This window comes from Thunnus thynnus, chromosome 3 (genome assembly GCF_963924715.1).
Source record: "Thunnus thynnus chromosome 3, fThuThy2.1, whole genome shotgun sequence".
NCBI lineage: Eukaryota > Metazoa > Chordata > Actinopteri > Scombriformes > Scombridae > Thunnus > Thunnus thynnus.
Window position 1 is genome coordinate 158,240 of NC_089519.1, and position 16,761 is coordinate 175,000.

At 42.0% G+C, this 16,761-nt stretch overlaps 1 protein-coding gene across 1 annotated transcript in view; it reads right to left on the reverse strand.

The window, feature by feature from the left end:
* adgrl3.1 (adhesion G protein-coupled receptor L3.1) overlaps positions 1–16,761 on the reverse strand; it is a 130,726-nt gene that overhangs the window by 11,671 nt on the left and 102,294 nt on the right. The window contains exons 13-19 of the mRNA XM_067578478.1: positions 14,640–14,762; positions 14,232–14,437; positions 12,217–12,393; positions 11,027–11,236; positions 5,721–5,941; positions 3,017–3,083; positions 1,729–1,820 (exon numbers count right to left, since the gene is read on the reverse strand). Coding sequence (XP_067434579.1) covers positions 1,729–1,820; positions 3,017–3,083; positions 5,721–5,941; positions 11,027–11,236; positions 12,217–12,393; positions 14,232–14,437; positions 14,640–14,762 — 1,096 coding nt within the window. The remainder of the gene's footprint in view (positions 1–1,728; positions 1,821–3,016; positions 3,084–5,720; positions 5,942–11,026; positions 11,237–12,216; positions 12,394–14,231; positions 14,438–14,639; positions 14,763–16,761) is intronic.

Genomic DNA, 16,761 nt, shown 5'->3' on the forward strand with positions numbered 1-16,761 from the left:
AAGTGAGTGAGACTGAGGTGATTGATTCGATGTTGCCCTCTGTGGCACCATTCAGGCGAGACAGAACCTCCAATAAAGCTCGTCTGACGACCCTCTTCAATAAAGGGTACACTCATCCCTCTCTTTTCCATCCCTCCATCCCACCTCTCCCTCCAGCACTCCCTTGAGCCATGCTTCAGCTCTCAGCTCTGTTTCCCCTTTTTCACATCTCACCATTATAATATTTCAATAGCACATTAGTTCTATAGGTCAAAGGAGCAGCTCACAAATCACAAATGAACAAGTGATCCATCTTACAAGGGAGGAGAGGAGTAGTCGAGTCTGGATAATTCAGGGATATGCAGAGACTCTCGACTGGTTCAACAGACAAATAAGACAACAAGCAACAAGGATGACAGGCTTCCTGATTGGAGAGTGGCCTTACCAGAGCCAATCCACAACAAAGACAACTTATGATGGCTTGGAGTTAAAGAGACAGAGAAAACAAAAGGAAGAAAAAAATAATAAGACAAAAAGGGCATGATTATGGTTAACGAGTAAATGAACCACAATAAGACATGACTAATGAAGTGAAATAGATTAAAATCTATTCAGCCTTCAGTGTGCTCAGAGAGACTCAGAGAAATCATTAAAAAAAGGAAAGAAAGAAGAAAAGCATCATATTCTAAATCATTCTGTGATTTTCATCTTTCATCAGGCTTTTTGATGACGTTCCCCTGAACAGCACTGAAGCAAAGATCAGCTGGCTGCTTCTTTATTCCTGAAACGCTTCCCACTTGAAATCCTGCTTAAAACTGCTGTCATGAAAGATACATTGGCAGTAATATTTGAATGATAAAACAAATGAGTAAGCCATTTCGCCATTTACATTATAAATTCGGAGCTGGGCCTCAATAAGGCACTGAGCTCTGAGCCATGGCATATTGTTTGAATTAGACTGAGCCTTTTTGTCTCAGGCTGCACTGGAACGAGAAATAACACAATCCTGATTAGTTAGCTAAGCAGACAGAGTGCCAGTGTTCAGTGAAAATGAAGTCATATTTCACTGACATTCTCTCAGGGTGATATGAGTAATGGTGACATGATGGAGAATAATAGTATGATAAGTTCAATGAGAAGAATGTCAGACAAAAGTGAAATGTACTTCATGCAACATGCTAATGTGCCAAAAATAAAGAAGATGGACATTAGATGTAAAGGAATAGTTCAACGTTTTGGGAAACATTTTCTATATAAAGACAGTCAACAGCTACTCACATCTAAAGCTCACTATTTAACACGTTATATCTCTTTTGTTTAATCTGCACATGAACCTCAGGGTAACAATGTCAATTGTTTTACTGTGTGCCAGAAATTTCTTGAAGCAGTGACTTCAAGAAATATTCTTCGCTGGTTGCCTGGCAACTGCATAACCCGTAAAAACCACAAGCTGTGGTTTTTACTTATAGTTTCTTTTTTTCTTTTTTTCCAGATGAAAAACAAACAAGATATATTGTGTTAATTAGTGAGCTTTAGAGTTGCTGGTAGGTGGAGTTTGTTACCTTTGGACTGAGCTGGGCTAGCTGGTTCCCCCTGTCTTTATGCTAAGCTAAGCTAACTGGATCCAGCTTCCTATTTACGGTACAACTATTCCTTCAACTGAATCCACACCAGCATGCATAATCACACCCGCTTTCAGAAGCAGGCACACTGGTGTGGTGGCAGCATGATATGTACACATGTACTTACTTGATGTTGTCCAGACATCCAGAGTCCGGTTTGAGAATCGCTGTATGGTGGAACATCTTATAAAGAGCGATACCGAGGAAGATCACATTTAGCTGAAACACACACACACACACACACACACACACACACACACACACACACACATACACGTTAATATTCTGTGGCAACGAGCCTAATTAAAGACACAATGTCACCACAACAATTCACTCACACACAGTGCATATCATTTCATTTTCCCTTCCAGCAGTAATTGGCTTGGGGACACAGTATCAGCCCACAATCAACAACCCTTTATGTGCTCAAAATACAGCAGCTTGAGCATCAGGGAAAATTCAGCAGTCATTACATCCATTGAGGATCATTGTTACAATAGAAATCCAATTCTCACAGATGCTGTCTATTCTACTGGCCTGCTAATGCACAGATAGGGTGGTTTAATAATGACTGTCTGGGCTGCTGTGCTGTCTCTCTGAAGCCGTATGTGTTACCGATGGGTGTAGAGTCATATCAGAGCGGTCCCACCTGCACCGCTCCCACTTACAGTCTCGGTTAGATCAGTGATAGCCTGCCTGACATTTCTAAAATGAGTGCAGAGCATCAGTGTACATGCTGACATTCACCTAATTGGGAACATGTCCCGATGCTTTCATTCTCTCTTTCTCAAAGACTCTTTTTTATATATTTTTTTGTCTGTCTGTCTGCCGAGTCGTCTGTTTCTGCTTCTGTGTACTTGTTCAAGGTACGATGCATTTTTCTGCTGCTCAGACCAGTTTGCTGACTGATGAGGCATCATTCATTGACACGGCTCTATGAAAGGACAAGAAAAATGGTCGAACTGAGTTCACTGACAATCTGTGCTCCCCTCTTTACTGTGTAATTGGGTGGCACTGTAATGAAGTAGCTAGGCCAGGAGGAAGCGCGGTGCCTGGGCTCTGAGTATTGAATAGATAGTCAAATAAGTGCCTGGGAGAAACATAGCTTTGTTGAGTTCTTATCGTAATCTGCTCGGTTTATAGCAGTTTGTGCTCCATGTCCTTCCAAAGATTTCCAGCTTGTTGGAATATGTGCCCACTTGAGAGTTAATCCACGAGCGGGAGTTATTAAATTGACACATAAAGTTCCTTCTGCTTCCACTTACACTGCTGAGGAGCTCAGGCAAACCTTGCAGGAGATTAACGAAGACCTTAATGTAACCCATCGTTCCTGCACGAGCATGTGGCAGCCGGCCTACTCTGTACATGTAGTGCTGTGTCAAGAGGGTGTGAGCATGCATGTATGTGTATCTCACCATAATGATGAGTGTGGCAGGGCCTATAAAGCTCCAGATAAAGTATGTATCCAATCGCAGCCAGCACCTAGAGACAAAGAGAGAAGAGAGAAAGAGTGAGGAAGAGGAAGAGGAAGAGAGAGACATCACGCGTGAGAAGCAGAGGAAAGGAGAGGAAACAACACATGGGGATTAAAAACATGCTCCAGTCTCAAATGGATGTTGGGTAGCAAAGATTTACCATCAGAGGACATGATATGCATCACAGTTACGCAGACACACACACATATAAAGGCAGGAGGGGGAGGGGGGGGGGCAGCATATTACATGACATACAGTATATCAAATGCCTCACCATAGAGAGAGAACAAAAGGAATTTCACCAGGATGAAAAAGTGAAAGTGAGAAGAGATGTTGCAGGATGGAGCGAGGCGCACCGTATGCACACCACAAACATACATCACACACGGAGGGGGAGATGGCAACGGATGAGCACCTGTGATAAATAAAGCTTTACCTCCCCCTCAGGGCACAGATATATGGCACGGACACATCCTGTGGTCGCAAAAATATGACATGACTGTGTTCATCTGAATACTGAGTTATGGATGCATAGCTGTGTGCTATTTATGGAGTCTGGGGATGATTGTGATGAGGTTAAAGGAGAAAGAAGGGACATGCACACACGCACACAAATATTTACACAAATATGCACCCACACATTGACAGATAGAAGACACGCATGAGCACACAAACCGGCGCGCAAGCATTCATTTCTGACCCCAAGGTTAGCGTTGGTAGTAAAAGATATCCTGCTGTATGCTAAATGATACTAGCCCAAACATCTTCACTCATCAACTGCAGCATCAACGCCCCAGCGTGCCCTCCACTGAGGTCACACCCAACGAATTACACAAAAAGGTGCTCGAGAAAAACCACTGGAGCAAAATGGCCGACTGATTCATGACCAGCTGCTTTTGAATTATTAATCTTTCAATTTCCACCACGTTAGAGAGCCCTCCATTATGGTTCCTGACTGTGTCACTGTATCCTCCATTAGGGCTCCTTTGCTAAGTCATAGCCACCTTCATTATAGGACGTGAATGAGACTCAGCGCCGATGGCTAATATGAAGGTGTGTTATGTGACAAGGTGACACAGCAGGGATGGCAGATGATATTTTCAGAGGTTTTGTCTCAGTATATTATGTCAAACATGATAAGCAGTGCCATTTTCAAGGCTGGACTGATAAATGAGCCATGTAACTCACTTTCTGCTTTTAATGACAGGTACTTTGCTGTGAAGATAGTTGTGTCAATTTCTTCTGAAATCCATCAGGCATTTCATTAAAAGCAGAAACATTAGTTGTTTGGGTAAAATATCATATTACACTACAAGATTCAAATGAATCTTTTACACTCTCTCTGATTTCTGATGAGATAAAATATATCACATTTTGTGTTTTTACCGTTAAACCACAGCTATTATCTCAAGACAAGTCTCCTCGTCTTTGGCTGGCTAATGGCATGCAGTCTGATTATTCATCCAGAGCTTGGCATTCAGACTCTCATGTTTTAATGATTATCCCACAATGAAATATTGATCTAAGTGGCATACGGATTGGTGTGGCTTGACGTTAAACACTGCTAAATTCAACTCTTTTCCAGTCTTCCAACTTCTGTGAGTTGATGTGTAGCTCGCAGAAAGCTGTGAGGTCTAATCTACAGAAGGCCCAGGGAGCAGCGAGAACGTGAGCACACGTGAATGATTGAACAGTCCTATAGTGTCCTGTCATTCTTCACTTTCTATATGGAGCTTCTCATCTATAAACTATTGAGGGAAGAGATTTTTCTAATACCATTTTTTAAACATCCACATTGTTAATGTCCTCTTTAGTCAGCCACATGTATAGTGCACCATATACATTATATGCACATTATGTATATAATATGCACATTATGTATATAATATGCACATTATGTATATAATATGCATATACACAGAGTCACAGCACGAGTGGACAGGTCACGCATATAAAAGTGTTGGTATGTTCACTCCTGTGTATTTGTAGGTATTCTGCATATACTTCATATGAATGAGATGCTGACTGTCTTTCCCTGGATTCACCCTGTGACTGGGACAAGTCAAGCATGCATGAATATGTTAGCATGTGCTCTTAATGTATGTCCTCATCCCACTCACTACTTCACTACTTTGTGCTTTCTCCGGGGAAGCCGGCTTTTCTTTTTTAAACACACACATATGCAAACCGGTCTGGACGTGTGCACATCCTGACACACTATACTTCATCACTTCCTTCTCCATACCTCCATTCTCACACTCTCACATTTAAATCACTGCTTTTCTCCCTCAATCTGCTCCAGCGTGCACCCCCTCCTTCTATCCCACCCGTTAAATCCTTCCATATTCACACATTGTCGCTGCTGTGCTCATGCAGGCACTCTGTGGTGCATCCTCCCCTGCTTGTCTCCGTACTTCCCTCCCCCTCTCTATCTTTCTCTGCCTCTCTCTCCCCTCTCAACCTCTCACTATTGACTCTTCAGAAGTGCCACAGCTTGTGGAGTCCAGTGTGGCAGACGCAGCCAAAATGACAGCAGGCACTACAACCTACCCTCCCTCCCTCCCTCCCTCCCTCCCTCCCTCCCTCACCCCGTTAGCCATCCTTCCTTCACGCTACGCTTTCTTCGCCACCATTCTGTCCTTACACTCGGTCGGTGCCGTAGCTCCTGTAGTCCACTGCAGCGGAGACGGCCACTATGACAGCAGGTACTCCGTATCCTGCCAGGTAGAAGTACTTAGTCCTGGAGTGTTCGCTCTCAAACACCTCTACCAGCATGATGTAGAGCTGTACTCCTTCCAGGAACATCCAGGTGAAGGCTGCCAAGAAGAAGAAATGGAGCAGGGCCGCAAAAACTGCACAGGCAATCTGTTGAGGGAAAGGAGGAGAGGATTTAAAAATACAGTAACACTACAAACAGTAATGCCCAGAAAGTAGTTAATCTGCTGGACACTGATGAGTTAGACTGCAAGCGATAAGGCTATGAGTCAGAAAAAGTAATCATTTATCATATTTACATAAAGAAAGAAATGTGTGAGGGATTAAAAACGGGGCCGCCAATACTGGAATAGACAAGAGAGAAAGAGGATAATACGGGGAACTTCTAATCATAGTTTACTCCAACGGCAATTACAGGCGACAGAATGACTCAAAATCACTTCAAGATAGCAGCATTAGCTGAGCCTCCTTCACACTTTAGGTCCACATCTGCAAGTCATCTAAGAAGATAAATGAGAAAATATAAGTGTAAATATATACATATATATATATATATATATATTGGTGCTGCAGCCGGTGCTGATTGACCACATTTCAAACAGAGGAAGCGAAGCGGCTGAGAGAAAGGCCAACACTGTTGAAAATACAATATGATTCTTGTCAATGCCCAGAATGAACAAAATAAGTGGAATTGCTGCAAAAATGACTCAGCAGCTTGGTATAAAAGAGACAAAGCACACGAAAAATTTGACATATTTTAGAGCTCGGAGAAAGCCAGCAGTAAAACTCAGATACTGAATAGCTGCAAATAATTACAGTTTAGCTTCGCTGCTACTGGAGCTGAACCGTATGTTTTATATGAACTATATTATCAATATATTCTGTAAATGCTTGTTTATCAAATATCAAATAAAAACTAAAACATTGCACCTTTACAAACTGGTGGTTTTACCTTTACATCATACACCTTTACAATCATATTGTTAGTAGCCAGCGAGTAGTGACGGATGAAAGGACCCAGTGAGAGTCTCCTGAATGTAAAAAAAGAGACAAACAGAGCAGCAGAGGATGAAAATGAAAGAAAAGTATCAAACCTAAAACCGGATTAACAATTTAGGCAACAGGATGTGAAGAGAACAGAGCGGTGCTTAAGAAAAGAAGCGGAGGAGAGAAGGAGCCGTGAGATTTGACCCGTCACGTTCGTGGAAATGTTCTAATCCACCGGTTCCCTACCGGGGGGTCCTGACCCCCACTAGGGGTCACCACAGTTTCACGGGGGGTTGCAAGGATTTCTTGGTTTTAAGGGGAGTAAGAAAACTTAAAAAAAAAAAAAAAAAAAAAAAAAAAAATATATATATATATATATATATATATATATATATATATATATATATATATATATATATGTATGTATATATATATAGAGTCTATCTCAGCATTTCATTAATTTCTGTGAAGAAAAGAACTAAATGTCGTTTGTTATTTTTAAAGTTTAGATGTTTTTTTTAAAGATGTAAATGAGGATAAAGGGCTGCTGAAGCTACTGTATATTGACTCTCTGCTAAACATCCTGCATTAAAACAGTCTGTAGTTAAAACAAGCAAAGAGCTGATAGAACAACGGGAGGGGGGCAGGGAGAAAGAAACGCAGCATAATAAGTATGCATGATAGTTAAAAATAAATAATACAGAGAATTTATAAAACGTTCCCAAAAAAAATCAGGAAACATCATCTCTGATGCAATATTCACATAATCTGCTCAGTATTCATCCAAACTTCCTGCTGTTACTGTGTTCACCATTTGGGTTAATTGCACAGTTATCAGTTGTTCTGTGCTTGTTATTGTTGCATTGGATATAATATGAAATATCCATAAAATATGTCCCTTGGTCAGGGGTCGTCTGTTTACTCAGTGATAGAATAGGACCCTTAAGGAAAAAGGTTGGGAATCACTGTTCTATCTAAAGAGTCACTGAATGGGAAAACTAACAGACAGACTTTTATAATAGAAGGTTTTACAGCCAGAGACAATTACCTAATGTCTGAGAGACAATGAGTTTAGGGGGCAAGGGAGTCACTCATTTCCATTTCTAATGATCTCACAGTGTAGCTTACACACATATACACACACACATATACACACACACACACATATATACACACACACACACACACACACACACACACACACACACACACACACACACATATACACACACACATATACACACACACACATATATACACACACACACACACACACACACACACACACACACACACACACACATATACACACACACATATACACACACACACACACACATGCACGCACACATGCACGCACACATGCACGCACACAGGTAAAAAAAAAAAAAAAAAAAGGCTGCTTATGCAAAGTCATTTAGTTTTCCTGCTGGAATTACTGGCTTAACCGGCTGCGAGCTAAGTGATGCTGAAGATGTTAATGGAGGTCACAAATAGTCACCAGTAATTAACGTTGAATGGCACACACACACAAATATGGCAGCGCACATGCATACAAAGAAACATGATCCCATCCCGCACAAACACACACAAACACACACAAACACACACAAATACACACCAACAAAGAGAAACACACAAACCTCAATGTTAAAAAACACATTCTATCACATTTGTTTTGTCCCTCATTTACAATAAGAAGAGTTTCTCAATGAAAACTCAACGGGAGGCGATAAAGGATGCAGCCCAGAGCACTTCCTCCCCCACAGACATATACTCCATAATGACTCCAAAGAAAACACAGGCTAACAATCACTAAAGACATCTATAAAGCTATATGTTGTTTATGTTTGCGTGACTTTGCCTTGAGGAATTATAGCAGAACGTCTCATCTCTGAATCTGTTTGTGTTAATGTTGTTGTAAATGCTGTTTTTTTATGGGTGTCATTGCAGTTAATGGTGCATTTGTTGTACTGAATATACACTCTATTCCATATGTAAAAAATACAACAGTACAGTACATCTAATAAATATTCAAATTAAAAAGTCTAAATGATCAACTGGTGTAAACTCAACATGGCACAAAGTTCTCCCGAGCTACGTTGCTAACAGCTATGTCGCTAGTTGGCAAACAAGCTAAAATCTCAAACTTTAAACACATTGGTTTGTCAATAACAGGTTGAAGAGGTCTTCTTCTATATTTTTTCTTTAGATTTAGTAGTTGTTCTTCTTCTGCAGTTTGTGAGCTGTAAACACAGTTCCACCTGAGCAGCAGAGGTCACGCATCATTAACTGTGATTAAAAAAAAAGTCCCCATTTTGGTGATGTTTCACTAGTGCTAGTGTGAAACTAGTAAAGTTACATGAAGCCTGTTTGCACTGAGGATTTGCACAGAGAGGAGCACTGCTGTTGAAATAATAATGAATCTTTTGAATGTTTCTGTGTTTTGAGTCCACTTCAGCCAGACAACCTGCTACTATGAGGAATCAGTGAGATTAGCAGAGGACCTGGAGAGGCCTGGTCATCACTAATAAACTGCTATAGAGATGTAGAGGATGCTGCATTCATGAATAGGTTTTACTGTACTTGAATGAAGAATAGGCATCATTGTGTGCTACTTCAGTTCAGTTCAGCCTGACACAGTGACCCAGAATAAACCCCGAGCTTCATGTTAACATGCAGCATCTGACCCTGCTGATGAGCTGCTGTAGTCAACTGCACCTTATATTCACCTAAACATGTCATAATTTACCCAACAATGTTACTTTAACACCAGGATTTATATTATTACATTTGCAACATTACATGTAAAGTTTATACTGTAAATATTTGCACATTCCCAGTCAATATCTTATTTATTATTTACTTTATTTATATTATTAATGATCACCTGAATTCTGTGATGAATGTATTTTCTCTTCATTTGTATAGAGACTTGTATTCTCTCTCTCTAGCACACAGAGCCGACCTGGTTTCTGTACTAACAGTAGAATTAAGCTAAATGTAAATACAATCATTGCTCTACTGTAGCCTCTGTACAACACATACTGGCAGCATCGACATCACAAACATACATTCTTCTCTTCTAAACCTCAAAAGATGCTTGAAAATAATTGATTGCACAGCATCAACTTTTTATAAGGAGACCAAATAAAGAAAATAAGTGACACCACTTTGCCAGCACTTTCACAATCAATACCCAGAGTAAATATTGCAAAATCACTTTACAAGAAATGAAAGTCCACAGTTCAGTGTTTACCACACAGGCCTGTATTTACACAAGGTAGCTAATTTCTCCAGTTGAGCAGTGATGTGTGCAGACGCAGGCAGCACCCTGGTACGAACGGTCAAACGGAGGTTGAACCCGTGTTCACTATTCAGCCTGAAACAGGCTTTTGTTGCTTAAAGTTTTATTTCTTTACAAACATCCTTCTCAGGATTTCCGGGTAAAAAGACTTCAGCTAGTCTGAGGAGGAAACGACTAACAAAAGGAACCGTTAGCATAAACATGGCAATACATTATCTGACCTACACACTGGTCTGTGTAATGTGCACTTTGCATTTCTTACAAGTGAGATCAGGTCTTTGTACTCCTGTATTATTATACTCCTGTGTTATTATAGGGTTTGCCATAAAAAGAGTAAAACATGCTAAATGTACCAGTATGCTAACATTGTCTCCTCTCCTGCTTTGGTTGGCAATACTTTCTGAATTGGCCACAAACTGTAATATGATTAATGTGAGGCATTGTCTTGCACTCTATATAGTAACGATTTAATAGAAAACGGAGCATATGCAGTAAAATAATGCCAATAAGCTCCTTTGTTTTTGCTGGTTTTCCACACAATTTATAGGAAAAAGTTGCACAACCCAGGCTGGTTTGAATTTACAGATGCATTCTTTTTCATCAGCCACCCAGAGACTGTTCTGTTTTAGAGTTGTATTCCAGGAACGCTGCATGTACCAGATCTGCTGTTTCTTATTCATGTAGCTGCAATGTGCTCAGCCTCTGACAGCAAGTTAGTAAACATTTCATGATTTCTTCTGCCAATAATGCAGTATGATCAGCCGCACTGGTCAGTGGACAATTATGCCGAGCCTGCGCCGGCACAGTGTGAGTTAATTGAAATGCAGCCTGTGAGAAAAACATTGGTTTTTATTTTTGAATCAGTCTTTTCTAACATTGATGGTTTACAGTCAAAGGAATATGCACACAGACACACAGACACACAACCCCACCCTACTTACTGGCTGATCGGCCCTGTTGATCCCGACCAGGAACAGTGACTCAGCAATGAAGAGGCTGATGCAGAGGTTCTTATGGATGGTGTTGCGGTCACTCTGCAGCCCACGGAAGAAGCAAAAGGTGAAGATGCAGATAAGCAGGCAAACCAGCGACAACAGGATCCCCACCCACGTAATCACGTCCAGGAGCAGGTCATGCATGCTGTCTGCTTTCTGTGAGTGTGAGAGAAGAGAGGAGTGGGTTATTTAATAGCCATTCACCGCTAATTTACTTTTTAGCTAGCCTCAGTGTGCTTAAAAACATACATGAGTCATATTACAGTAACATGAAACAACTGCAGGAACGCACTCACACAGACACCCCCCCCCCTCCCCCACCCCCCCTCCACTGACTGATGTGAGTGTGGCTGTGTGTCGCTGAGCGTTCAGGGCCACAGCGTTACGCTGCGTTGCACAGGTGTGCTGGCTCTATCCATCAGTGTCCTGCAACCTGGCAGGCAGAGCAATGTTCAACATAGCACTGCTGTGATGGATCTACTGCTCAAACCCTCACACTGTGTTCACACAGGGCTGCCGAGCTCGCTCTGACCATGACCCCTTTAGAAGTAACACACATCCTCTGGCCCAGAGGGAGAGACGAGGTGTCACACAATATCCAGACTTACAAGAGCCGATTTGTGAAAAGGAACTTAACGTAACAAAAGAGGGACACAAAAAGCACTTATCCCACACATGGCGGGACAATAAGGTTTTTATCCGCCACCCACAGCGGCTCACGGATATCAAAATAAATGAGGCACTTTCACTTTCTGATTAGTCAAAGAGTTTTTACAATCAAACAGGACCTGCAGGATCTAAATTTCTATGTTAATTCAAAGGTATCTGTTTGGTAATCCAGAACTCCACAGGCTCAATATGAATATTTGGAGTGTAGATCTTTTTGTATGTGTTTGTGTAATGTCATCATCCGGCTTGACGAATCAATTGTAAAATTTCCTCTGCCAAGTATGATTACTCAGTACTGGAGAGTCTGGAGAGTTATAATCCATTTTCCAGATGTTGTGGTCCCTTTCTCTTCCCTCCTTCCCCTTTTTTAAGATCTCTTTGCCAGCAACAGCTAATCAAATGATGAACAACTAACCCTTTGATTCTGCCCATGCCCCGCTGGCTGGCACTGCAAAATAAACGCCTACCTTGACCTCCACGTGGGCCATGAGAACCGCAAAGCTGGTGAGGTGTGTGCAGGAGCAGCTGGTGTGTGTGCGATTGGTGGCCAGCAGACGACAGTCCTGTGTAGACCAGAATCCCGTCATGGTGCGCTTGGAGTAGCTCCAGAACGAACAGTTGGGATTGAAGTTCTCTTCCGAATGCTACGGACGAGAGAAGAGGAGGAGGAGGAAGCGAGAGAGTGAGAAACCGAGGCAGAGAGGAAGAAATTGAAAGAGGGACAAAAAGGAGGAGAGGCAGGAGGTGCAGGAAGTCAAAGAGCAGATATTTAGTCACGGGGAGGTGGGAGGTAAAAACATGGAACGGTGGGAGAGCCAGAAAAAAAGTGAGAAAAACAGTGGGAGGAGTTGGAGAAGGAGAAACACAGTGAGGGAGTCAAACACACACAACAACAAAACAACAAACAGAAGGGACAGAATGAGAAAGTGCAGCAACAAACAAACATGGAGTCATGGCAGGAGGTGACGGAGCTCCGGCCCTGCTTGTTGTCTCAGACTCTGGAGCGTGTTGTGTAAACTGAGAACTGAGTCCTCTGGGTTGTAAAGTTACTCTAGAAATGAGAAACTGAAACAACAAGCTGGATCACCAACTGGATCACCTACTGGATCACCAACTGGATCACAAACCGGATCACCTACTGGATCACCAACTGGATCACCAACCGGATCACCTACTGGATCACCAACTGGATCACCAACTGGATCACCAACTGGATCACCTACTGGATCACCAACCGGATCACCAACTGGATCACCAACTGGATCACCTACTGGATCACCAACTGGATCACCAACTGGATCACCAACTGGATCACCTACTGGATCACCAACTGGATCACCAACCGGATCACCTACTGGATCACCAACTGGATCACCGACTGGATCACCTACTGGATCACCGACTGGATCACCAACTGGATCACCAACTGGATCACCAACTGGATCACCAACTGGATCAGCCTTTGCTTGTTGGATGAGCAACACAAAAAAAATCATAAATTATGAAGTAATGTGGAATAATAATGTTTACGTTCAGATATTAATAGAGTCTGAGTTACGTCCAAGTCGAGTCACATCTTGATTTTTTCTCTAAATACTGATGATTAAATGACATTGATGATATTTAAACATTCTTTCCTTACATAACTGAGACTAAGACCTTTCAATCATAGACATAATAATTGAATATTTAAGCTGTACAGTTCTGCTTCGTCTTACTTTCCTTTGTCTCTATTTTTACAAAGTCAGACTGTGATAGTTGAAAGTTTCTGCTGCGAGTCTCCAGTCAGCTCACATCCTGATGGAGCCTCAAGCTCTCAGAGTTAAATCAATGTCTCAAGTCTACAGCTCTGGTTACCATTTACATCTCTTATTATGTTAATATATTTTTCTTTTTATTAACAAATCCAATGAAAAGAGCAAAAGCGTCGATTCATCTCTTAATATTTCCCAACTTTCCTCCCGTGTCTGTGTCCTACAGCTCAGAGCTCGTTCCTGTCTGCTTTAAAAATAAATATAAATACCTTTAGTTTCATTTATTAAAAAGGGCTGAATCATTTCCTTAAACAGCTGTGCACTGTAGTTTTTAACAAACATGACTCAAGTGGGAGTAGAAAGTGACTTTGTTGGTGCTCTAGTGAGTATTTAAGGCAGCCAGACGGTGGATGTGGAATTGACTCATAATAAATGACACTGCCTATGTGTTTATCGTAATAAAGGAACATGTCACCCAGTGCAACTCAGCTGACAGATGTGTTTTTAATAGTTTTTAAATAACAATGGAGCTCTATCACATGGAGGAATAAACTCTATCAGGCTTTGGATCCTTGATAACAGGATCAGTTCATCGTTGATTTTGGTCTTTTTGTTGGATTTCCTGATAATAACAACAACACAGAGGATCACAAGCTTCATCCTTTAACCTCACTGAGTTATTGTTAATGATTTACAATAAATAAGTCATCACCTTGCACCTTACTCACCTGCAAGTGTTTGACGGTGAAGACCACAGGCTCAGACAGGTAAACCTTATTGCTCTCCTTGTTAATGGATGCTGTGATGACCGGGGAGTTGACGATAACAGAGTAATTAGGGTAGACGGCCTCGCTGCTCAGTCTAACGCTGGCGTTCTCTGTGGACAGGTAGGAACCCAAGTTCCTGTACAGGACAAAGGCCATCCTGATCTCACCTGTCAGAGAACACACGGACGTAGTGCGCTTGTTAATTCTTGGCTTAACCACTGATAATAGAAATAGACAGTGGATGTGAGAAAAAGAGAGACTGCAAGTGGGAAAAACATTGCAAGTGGGCTAGCCAGAGAGAGGGAGGGGGGGGTCATAGAGCTCATACAGAGAGCGAGAGGAAGAGAGAATGTGAGATTTCTCTTCTACCGTTTCTTCCGTGCTGTTTGAGAGTGCTGGCTGACAGCTGGATGGAGTTTCCATGTAGCTCCGACTGAGGGAACGTCAAGTCTTCAAGGTTCCCGTCCGTGCTCAGCCTGGCCACTTCCAGCTCTGGAACACACACACACACACACGCAAACACACGTGCACACGCACAACCACACACCCTAATGTCAACGTTACATCACGTTTGTTTTGCAGCCTCTTGTAATAACAATGTTTTCTCACTAAGTGCTTCATGAACACAGACATGAATCCTGAAGAAGTTTCTCCTAAACAAAGAAAAGCTGACGCTCATCAAAGTGAAACCACTTTAATTTCTATACTAAAAAAGGCAACGATGTCTCCTGGCAACTGGTCCATCACATCCAGGTAGATTATCCAGCCTCTCTCTTGCATTGTGGGAATCTAATTTCACAATCCAGGTTCGTTAGTGCATTCCTGATTAAGGCCGTGTAACGTATTAGATAAAGTTTCTAATTAAGGACTAATGATACCTTTGGTGTATTGCTATCTTGTGCTTCGTAGTGATTTGATGGTTTAGACACCGCTTTCATGGTGACAACAGCTCCCTGATCACATAAACAACACAAGGACATGCTCAGATGGAAATGAGAGGAGAAGAGGAGGTGGAGGAGGAGAGGAGGGTGAATGGAGGGGCGAGTTGAGGAGGTCAAGGAGAAGTGCTGGGAAGAGGTGAAGAAAGAAAGAGGAGCAGAATGGATGAGAGATGGGAAATGGGCAGATCCGTTGAAAGCAGAGGGCCTTAGTGGAGAAAGGCAGAGGAAAGTTTAATAGATACTAAGGTAGAGAGAGAGGCAGACACAGGAACTGATATGCAAATACTGGCAGAAAGAAAGAGAAACACTGGTTAAGTGTCCCTTACTTGCACACAAGCCAAACTAAACATTCAAGCTACACACACACACACACACACACACACACAGCAACCCACCCACACACATGCACACACATGTACACACGCATCTACACCCACACACAGCGGCGGGATATCAAAACACGCTGAGTCTAATCTAATTAAAGCATCCTTGTCATGACAATCCTCCTCCTAAGAAACACACTTGTTCATTATCGTTATCACACACACACGCTGTTACCGCTGTGTTATCCCTTCAAATCACTGTTTTGGTTCTAATAATAACATTATTTATTCATCTGCCTAATACTGCGCCGCATAGTCACACACACAATCTAACATAATAATATCACCTACAGTCGCTTCTTGGCTTCTTTAAAATGCGTCATTCAAATAATTTATTCCTGTCCCTCACTTCCTCTGAAAAGGAGGCTTAAAAAGTGCAGGGAGGAGAGGAGAGAGGGAGGAGACGGAGAGAGAGAGAGAGAGAGAGAAAAGTGAGGATGGAAGTAAAGAAAAGGAGAGATGAGAGGCGGTGTCGGGCCGGTTATGAATAAAACGGAGAGATAATCACGGTGGATCTGCCCACTGGATTAGCTGGGAGGGAAGATTAACGGCACAAAAAGAAGAGGAATGCGGAGACAACATTTTCCACAAAAAAGAAGATTTCCTGTTTTAAGTTCTTCAGAGATGTGGTAGCCTACATTTCCATGACTGTTTATGTAACCATATTTATGTGGTGCGTTCAGGAGGGGAGAAAAAAATTGGAGGAGATACAAGTCTGAAATTATGTAAGGTGAAAAGTGTGTAGGATGGTGGTTGTTGGGAACTTCAACTCAAGTCAGAAGTCATGTTGTAACGACTGACTTTGTGGAATCTGTCTAGTCTGTGATAAGAATTTTACCATCACATCATGTGACTTAAATAGCTGAGATTTCATTGCTTACTGAGGTGGAAGTGAGCAAAATAAGCCCTCAGAGCATCATCTGACATTCCACCACCGCCATCGCCCTCAAGCACACACTCATCCAGTCTTCTTCTTTACTCATCATCTTCTCCTGCTCCTCCTCCTCCTCTCTGACTTTTCATCTCAAACTGTGTGACACACAAGCCCAGCGAATGGGGAAGTGGGGGGAGAGGGTGGATTTGCAGGAAAATTTGAAACATCAAATCTAAAGGGGGTAAACAGGAGGATAATCAATGGAAACACAGGTGAGTGACACCCGCTGGTCT